Below are 9,205 nucleotides of genomic sequence, written 5' to 3'. Positions count from 1 at the left end.
TGTAGACCAGGCTGGTCTCGAACTCACAGAGATCCGCCTGCCTCTGCCTCCCGAGTGCTGGGATTAAAGGCGTGCGCCACCACCGCCTGGCTCCAGACATAGTTCTTTCTTTTTTTTTCTTCTCCTTCTCCTCCTCTTCTTCTAAGATTAGGTCTCACCGCATAGTCCTGGCTAGCCTAGAGTTCACAGAGATCTGACTGTCTCTAGTTCCTGAGTGCTGGAATTAAAGGCAAGCACCACCAAGCCTGGCCTATTTATTTATCCTTAGTTTTTTATTTACTATTGGGGTGGAGGTGTGTACCACAGCATGAGTTTGGAGGTCAGAGGTCAACTCTGTGGTGTCAGTCAGTTCTCTCCTTCCACCTCGGCTTGGATTCCAAGGATTGATCTTTGGGTGTCATACTTACCCAACAATCACCTTTATGAATCAAGTCATCTTTCTAGGCCCCTTATTCTTAATTTTTAATAATTCTCCCAAGGCTGGGCTTACAGACAGCCTTCAATTTGTGTTTAAAAGACCATTTCTTGGACATACAGCTTTTTGAATGCAAAACTTTTTGTTTGTTTTTTGTCAAGACAGAGTTTCTCTGTGTAGCCTTGGCTGTCTTGGAACTTGCCCTGTAGATCAGTCTGGCCTCAAACTCATAGAGATCTGCCTGCCTCTCCCTCCCGAGTGCACAACAACCACCACCACCTGGAGCTTTTTTTTTTAAGACAGAGTTTCTTGCTGAGAATGAGGGTGCACACCTCTAATTCCGGTACTCAGGAGGCAAAGGCAGACAGATCTCTGTGAGTTCGAGGGCAGACTAGCCCACACAATGAGTTCCAAGACAGCCAGGGCTACTTAGTAAGACCCTGTCTCAAATACAAGACCAAAACAAAAGACAAGGTCTCAGACACCCAGGCTGGTCTGGACATCACTAAGTAACCAGAGATGACCTTGAACATCTGATTCTCCTGCACCTGTGGTGCAAGAGTGGAACCCAAGGCTTCGAGGAAGCTACACAAGCACTCCACCAACGGAACTACACTCCCAGCCACGGCCAAGCTGTGTCTGTCCTCCCTGAAGGGTGGACAGTGTTCCGGCGTTTCCAGGCTGCAGCGGGGGAGTCACTCACGTGCACGCTCTGTTGCTTGGCTCTCACATCCTCCAGTGCTCTGGTTGCCCCGCTGATGTGACTGTGCATTGTGGACAGTTTTTGCCTCAGTTTGTTCTGTAGAGGAAACACACAGGGTGAGAGATCCCCTCTTTAGCCTCCAAGCCCCCCACGCTGGGGGCTATCCTCACCAACCAACCCGCCGGGATATCTGCCTACCCTGGGCTTCTTGTATTTGGTGCCCCCCCCCCCTTTATCCCTTTAGGCAGACAATACAGAAACACCAAGACTGGGAACCAAAATGATTGTTTGAAATCCCCTTCCCAGCTATGTGTCTTCGGCCTATTTCCTTGGCCCTGAACAGATACCACTGTGTCTGCCTACACAGGCTATCAGGAAGATGAACCAATGCAAGATCCATGCTCAGAGCACAGCCTAGATCTGCCTAAGGCCATACTAAACGTCAGCTTCTATTCCAACACACTTCATCCGCTACTACTCATTTTACAGCTCATGAAATCCAAGCAAGGGGAACAATGGTGAGCGGCCACACTCACAGAGACAGAACGATCTGGAACAGCTGCTTCTGTGATGGCAGGTGAGGTCACTCACCCTACCACAGCAAACACCCAGGAAAGCAGACAAAATGTCAAAGGAAAGGTTCGCTACAAGACGCTGGAGAGCTAACAAAGCAATGGAGTTTCCAGGAACCCAGCGAAGGAGCCCAAGGCCACACTATTAGTAACTGGTACAGCTAAAGTTCTGGTACTAAACGTACAGACTACGTAAACTGTGTATGCTAGGAATTTATTTATTTTTTTTTTTGGTTTTTCGAGACAGGGTTTCTCTGTGGTTTTGGAGCCTGTCCTGGAACTAGCTCTTGTAGACCAGGCTGGTCTCGAACTCACAGAGATCCGCCTGCCTCTGCCTCCCAAGTGCTGGGATTAAAGGCCTGCGCCATCACTGCACGGCATATGCTAGGAATTTCTAGGAAAACAAACAAACATTTTCTTCCCCTAACCAACTAGCTCAACACACTCTCGCCCTCTCATCTAATCCCTGCTTCCTCTATTCCAGCAGAGTCCCTGGGCGCTGAACCTGACCTGGAGGCTGGATTTCAACCAGCCACTGTCACGTGTGAGGGCTGGATACAGAGATCAAGGCTGCGCAAACTCTAGCCAGAAAGCCCAGGTCAGTGATATTTGACTCAGCCTTGGTGACCCAGCCCTTCCCCCAGGCCTCCAACAATGGCTGAAATAGATTTGGGTCAAAGGACAAACCCAGGCAGATCCTGCCTCCCCTAAGCTGGAAGACACTTGAGAACACCAGCAACTGCCTCACTTCCAGAACTGCCCTGGGAGCCCTCCCCTCTGAAAGGGTTACCCACTATTAATCAAACCAGATAACCATTCCCTCCACCCCACTCCAAACCAAAGAGAAGCAACTCAAGGAATTTAGGGGGCGATAACAGACCACTGACCAAGGTTAAAAAAAAAAAAACACTTTGAAGTTTGGGGGAGCTTGTTACAGACCAAGGACCTGGGTCCTCCACATGGGAGAGAATGGAATCCTGAGTCTGCACCCCCAAACTAGCAGCCAAGATACTCAAGACAGCAGTGCTTGCTTGTCAGGGGCTGGCATTAAAATATTAAGAGTAGCAGCTAGGTCAAAAAAGCCATGGGCATAAGGTTGGCAGGGGAATCCTGTGACCAGGATTAAAAAGACAGTGGGAATGGCAGCTCGCTCCAGCTCTAGACAAAAAGGCTGAAAGAGAACAGAGGCTCAGGCCAGGCTAGGCAGGCCCTCCTGCCCTGGTGACTAGGTGCTTCTAAAAGCGCCCTCCTTGGAAGCCAGGTTACTGCAGGGATCACTGGCAAGTCCTCTGGACCGAGAGAGAGACCACTAGGACAGTGTGTCCTGTCTGTGGCTCTCCCAGAGCATGAGGGGCCTCATCTACACAGGCCCAGTAACAAAATGGTAGCAACCAATATGGAGATTTTGCAAAAAATTGTTTTTTCAGAGGCTGCCTCATCTACTGTCTGTCTTATTTTTATTGTTTTTTTCCCTTAATTCTTATTACATTTATGTATGTGTGTGTGTCCACACACATGCGTGATCACGTGCATATGGATGCCAAGTCGAAGGACAATTTGCTGGAGCTGGTTCTCTTTCTACCATATAGGTCCCCGGGATCAAACTGTTTGTCATAGCTTTGGTGACAAGTCCCTTTACCAGCTCAGCAATCTCGACGGTTTGTCATTTTGAGACAGTCTCACCCTGGAGCTGGCCTCGAACTCACGATGACCTCCCTGCTTACGCCTCCCACGTGCTGAAATTACAGACACGAGGAACCATGCCCGCAGCACCCCATGTTCACTATAACCTGAGACTAGCACCACTGTGTCCCCCATTTTATCATTTTGCATCTGAAAGCTACAAGCGGGAGTCAGGGTTTGAACCCAGATCTTGGCATCGACTATGGTAGGAGACTCATGAGCACCAGGCCTTCCGATACTGAATTCTGCCTCCGAAGTACTTCCCAGGAGACCCAACCTACCCAGAGATCGGCAGTGACTGGCCTTAAGCCAAACAGCTAGCCCTGTGGGGCAAAGCAGACCCCCAGGCTCCAAAGGCTAGGCATACTTTCTTCTAAAACAGGTAGAATCGAGGGTGTCCATACCCACACGGGGATGTCCATACACACGGGCGGGGGTGGGGGTTCCGAGGAGGTGAACTCAAAAGATGTACCTTTAGGTCCAACTGCCAAGATTCAAAGGGAAAAATGCCTGGAGGAACCTGGCTAAGCCCCAGGCAAGGTCAGGGAAGGGCTGTGGTAAAAGGGAGAAGAGCTAGGATCCCATTCCTGGCACCTCTGCAAAACCTGCCAACCTCACCCAGGCTTACGATTCTTTTCAGGACACTGGGACAGGTCTCGACTTCTCAGACATTTAGTGAAATGAGATCAGATCACACTTTGACAAATGTGGCAGAGGGGCAGCTTCTGCTGAGTCCACAGGGCAAAGACAGGAGCCTCTAAATCTAAAGCCTCTAAAATCATCACAACCCTGGAAGGCCCTCAGGAACTCTGATACCCCCAACCCTCCTGTCTTTAGCAAGGAGGACCTAGGTCCAGAAGCTAAATCCCTGCTCAATTTCACACAGCAAGAATGACTACACTACCCGGGCATGGTAGGACATGCCTGTGTCCCAGCATTTGAGAAGCAGAGGCAGGAGGGATTTCTGAGTTTGAAGCCAGCCTGGTCTACAGAGTGAGTTTCAGGTCAGCCAGGAATAAATAATAGTGAGACCCTGTCTCAAAAAGAAAAAGACGGGCTACACCACAGCGCAACAGGTCACATGCAGGGGTTCCCGGGGCTGTGCCCACACTCCCTGTCCATTAGAACTGCCCGGATCAACACACGCTTCTTCTTACAGCCTCCAAGATCACTCACGCTTCTGGACTCAACAGATGTGGATACCAGTCTGGAGGTCTACAGGGGAATGAAAACTGGAACCGTGAGTCTGAGCAGCTTGGTTCCCAGCTCTGATTGTTTGGACAATTACTGCCTTAGCGCTGCAAAGCTAATCTCTCTGGGACTGTTTTTTCCTGAGCTGTGGAAGGAACTAGCACACAGTTCTTACATGCTGCCAGGATCTGGGGTGGGGGGGAGGAAGGTAACCCCCAGGGTTCACAGTCAATATTCAAAACTACTAAACTCCATTGGAGAATCGCAGGCTTGGGGGCAGGCACCCTTATCTGTGCCTTCAGTTGTCTGCTACGTAAAATAGACAGGAGAGGACTGGAGAAAGCAGGCAATGGCTAAGAGGAAGGCTATATAACCTGCTGGCTCTCTGATTTGCCAGTGGGGCTGGCCCTCTACTGCAGTTTACAGACAGTGGCCTTAGGAGCCTGGGGCCATGAGGTCGGTGAAGGGGTGGATCTCTGACCCAGTAAAGCCTATCTCCTCCGGCAACCTAGATACCCAGGATGGGCCCTCTCCACAATTTAGCTGGCCCGGGACGTCCTCTATACCCGCACCAGCCATTCCCTACCTCCAGGTCGGCGCTGGCCTGGCTTAAGGGTGTAGGGGAACAGGTCTTGTGCTCTACCAGGCAGATATGGCAGATGCACTCGCCATGCTCGGGGCAAAACAATTCCCGAAGGCGGTTGTGCTGGGGACATTTGCGGCGCAGCAGGTCACGGACGGGTGGCTGCAAGGGGTGGTCCAGGAAGGCGGGACTGTCGAAGTGCGGTCTCAAGTGCTCCTGGCAGAAAGAGGCCATGCACACGAGGCACGTCTTCACCGCGAACTCCTTCAGGCAGTGGTCACAGGCCACCTGGGTGGCTGAGCTGGAAGTGGCGGAGCGGGCAGGGGGCGTCCAGTCGTCCACCGGCGGCCGTGCCTGATCGGCTTGCAGGAACTGCTCCACCACTGCGCACAGCACCGTGTTCTTGTGCAGCTGCGGGCGCATCTGGTACACTGTGCGGCATTGCGGGCATCGGTACGGCGGGCCCTGGACGACCCACGTCTCATCCAAGCACGACCTGCAGAAGTTGTGGCCGCAAGGGGTGGTGACGGGTTCCTTGAAGGGTTCCAGGCAGATGGAGCACGACAGCTCCTCGGCCAGAGGACCCAGCTCGGCCATCGCGCTCCTGGGGGCACCCGACGGGACGCGCAGGGACAGCGGCAGACACCACCGCACGGTGCTCAGAAAGCAAGGAAGGAATCGAAACTGGACGGGAGGGGCGGCGCCCTGGGCTTTCAGGAAGTCACGTGGGTCCCGGGAGGCGGGGGCGTGTCTGAGGCCTCTGGGCTGGTGCTGAGAGCTAAAGGTGGGGCGACAGGCAGAGTCCTGACCGCCCCCTGCGACCCGAGCAGCCTCTGCACGAACACCAGGTGCCATTTCAGGGTCACTCAGCAGACGAACTGTCGCAGGAGTTGGGGTATTCGTATTCCCCTACTCAGGGCCCTTGTCCTCCCGGAGTGCAGCACCACTTTGGAGAATATTCGTCCTTGCTCTGGGTGTCCCAACCGCCCCTCCAAAACAAGACGGGTCTTATTGTCCTCATTAAAACCAAAGCAAGGCAGAACAAAATACCGCAGACGCAGAACACAATGATTTGTGCCTGTTATTCCATCACTTGGAAAGCTGAGGCAGGAGGATTGCCGTGAGTTCGATACCAGCCTAGGTGACAGAGTGAAGGACTGTCTCAACATCTAAAGCAGGGTTGAGGAGATGTCTGGGCGGGAGAACTTGCAGAATGAGGCCGCGGGGCCTAAATCCAGTTATTTAACCCTGGTTAAGACTCCACAAAATTGTCTTTCTGGGTCTGGGTTACCTCCCTCAAAATGATATTTTCTAGCTCCATCCATTTGCCTGCAAAATTCAAGATGTCGTTATTTTTTCTGCTGTCTAGTACTCCATTGTGTAAATGTGCCACATTTTCCTTATCCATTCTTCGGTCAAGGGGCATTTAGGTTTCCAGGTTCTGGCTATGACAAACAATGCTGCTATGAACATAGTTGAGCACATGTCCTTGCGGCATGATTGAACATCCTTTGGATGTTCAAAAGTGGTCTTGAGGGAGGTTGTTTCCTAATTTTCTGAGAAATCGCCATACTGACATCCAAAGGGGCTGTACCAGCTTGCATTCCCACCAGCAATGCAATAATGGTTTTTAAACATAAAGCAAAGAAAACCAGCCCACAAATCACAATCCCAGAGAACCTAGACAACAATGAGGACACTAAGAGAAATTTACATAGATCTAATCTACATGGGAAGTAGAAATCCCAATGAGATTCCGAGGAAACTCTGATTTCTTTGGGGTACATTGTCTCAATAATTTGATAGATTGAGAGATACAAGGGTCTCTTTACATCTCTTCACTTCTTCCAGATTGGTTACAGTGTTTCCAAACTGGGCAGGGTAGGGCACACCTATAATTCCGGAACTCTCTCTAGGGAGACTGAAGTAGGAGGATCTAAAGTTCAAGGCCAGCCTTGGCTACACAGGAAGACCTCCCCCCCCCCCTTTATTTTTAAGTAATAAGGATATAGTTTAGTGATAGCCTCTCTTGCCTAGCATGTGTGAGGCTCCAAGTTCAATTTTCAATACTGAAAAAAAAAAATAGCAGCTTTGACTGACCGGGGATTTGAGGATTCCCAAATCTAACAAATGTCTTCTCTCTTATGTGTGCACACACAATATTGGAGCTTCAAACTTTTTTTTCTCAAAATCATTCATTTAGGCTTACTTTGTTTTTAGTTCTGTGGGTCCCCCATTCTGGGCAGGGTGAAGAACATGCAGGTGGGTGGACAGGAGGCTACAAGTGTTCTTTGGGAAATTTAATGGGGTCAAGGAGAAGTTTTTAGAGGAATTATGAAAGTTTATCTTGGATGACAAGGCTCGGCAGCCATGCTGACAAGGTAAATATCCCACTCTATCTAACAGCCCCTGTTTATGAGGCACCTACTGTGTGCCAGACAAACTGAGTTTATTATTGGAAAAATCCTTACAAAGCCCTAGGAGTCGGTGTCCCACATCCATTTTTACTGGTGAAGGTCAAGACACTGTCACAAACAGAGCTGGGATTCAAGCTTGGGACTGCTGAACTCAACATTCTAAGTGCTGGTTCCCCTAATTTACACACACAGGCTTCTACTTCCCCGGGACCTATCGTCCCATCTATTCTAGTTCATATTTTGGTGATCATTGTCTGCATGGAAAAGGAAGACGAAAGGATGCTGGGGTGAGACGCTGAGACCCCCCCCCTACGATAACCTTCAAAGGAGATAATATCATCCCAGGTTACAGAGAAAATAATCAGGCTCAGAGAACCTAACAATACAGCTAAGACAATGGGCACTGGCATGGGGCCTATCTGCTTCCAGAAGGCAAATATTTCCTACTACAAAACACTTCCTCCCAAGGGAGGTGCAAAGCAGCTTCCAGGAAACAAACACTAGAAAATCCACCCCTAACCTAATTTTCATGGGTGGAGGAGTGTGATGATTCATGGCAGAATGTGGCATTCTCTTTCTAGGCTCGTGGTTGGGAAAGGCAGATTGAACAATGAAGATCACTGGGAGAGCCATATTCCATGCTGATCAAATTCCAAGGGGGAGAGAGTCACGGAGACCTCCACAACAGGCAGGCATGCCACAGAGCGAGAGCTGAAAGGGTAGGGGCCAACCAGTTCTACCTTCTAATATGGTTAGCAGTGAAGAGGTGTGTCCCGAGAAGCCAGCTCCTCTCAAGGGCATGGATTTCTTATCCGTGAAGCTGGGAGAGCCGGAATAGCTCCCGAACCTTTTAGTACAGATGACATATGTGTGTAAACACATCAGAAGTAGGCGGTGATGAGGACCATGAACTGTTAACCTTTTCAAAGGGCTGATGGCAGGCCAGGGACTGCCCCGCTGATAGGGTGTGTTTGTTTATCATCATAACTGGTATCTTCAGTCCGGTAATGTTCCAAAGTCAAATGGGACCCAGTTGGTCAAGAGGGAACTATATGGCCCCATCCAGGTAATGCCTAGCAACCATATTAGGTGCCTAGCAACCATGTTAGGATCCCTGCTCTGTATCTGGAGGTTGGGGAAAGTATTCGCCTGAAAATACAACTTTGTTATTCCCACCAGCGCAGTCCTCATGAAACGTCAGCTGTGGTATGAACACGCACCTTTGAATCCTCAAACCCTTGTGAAGGACATTGAGAGGCCGGGGATGTCACTTAGTGCTAGAATGTGGAGTTAACAGGATGAAAGGTTGGGGAGAGCTGCCAGAGATGTCTAAATGGCAAAGATGACAAAGACCGATTGCGAAATAGGCACAGGACAGAGAGAGGGAGGTCCCTGAATCTTAGGTCTCTGAGCTTAGTTTTTTCTTAAATGTGCCATCATGTCCATGTTCCCAAAACATTTATTTTTTTTATATTTATTTATTTACTTATTATGTATACAATATTCTGTCTGTATGCCTGAAGGCCAGATGAGGGTGCCAGACGTCTTTACAGATGGTTGTGAGCCACCATGTGGTTGCTGGGAATTGAACTCAGGACCTTTGGAAGAGCAGGCAATGCTCTTAACCACTGAGCCATCTCT

The 9,205-nt window shown here is 50.0% G+C and overlaps 1 protein-coding gene across 2 annotated transcripts in view; it reads right to left on the bottom strand.

Moving 5' to 3' along the window:
• Trim25 (tripartite motif containing 25) overlaps positions 1-5,810 on the bottom strand; it is a 20,920-nt gene extending 15,110 nt beyond the window's left edge. For both annotated transcript variants that reach the window (XM_005350516.2, XM_026780121.1), the window contains exons 1-2: positions 5,151-5,810; positions 1,119-1,214 (exon numbers count right to left, since the gene is read on the bottom strand). In XM_005350516.2, the coding sequence (XP_005350573.1) occupies positions 1,119-1,214; positions 5,151-5,744 (690 nt within the window). In that variant the 5' untranslated portion in view covers positions 5,745-5,810. The remainder of the gene's footprint in view (positions 1-1,118; positions 1,215-5,150) is intronic.
• Between the last annotated feature and the right edge of the window lie 3,395 nt (positions 5,811-9,205).

This window comes from Microtus ochrogaster, chromosome 7, assembly GCF_000317375.1.
Source record: "Microtus ochrogaster isolate Prairie Vole_2 chromosome 7, MicOch1.0, whole genome shotgun sequence".
In the NCBI taxonomy this organism is placed as follows: Eukaryota; Metazoa; Chordata; class Mammalia; order Rodentia; family Cricetidae; genus Microtus; species Microtus ochrogaster.
This window is presented reverse-complemented; position numbering and strand designations above follow the sequence as displayed.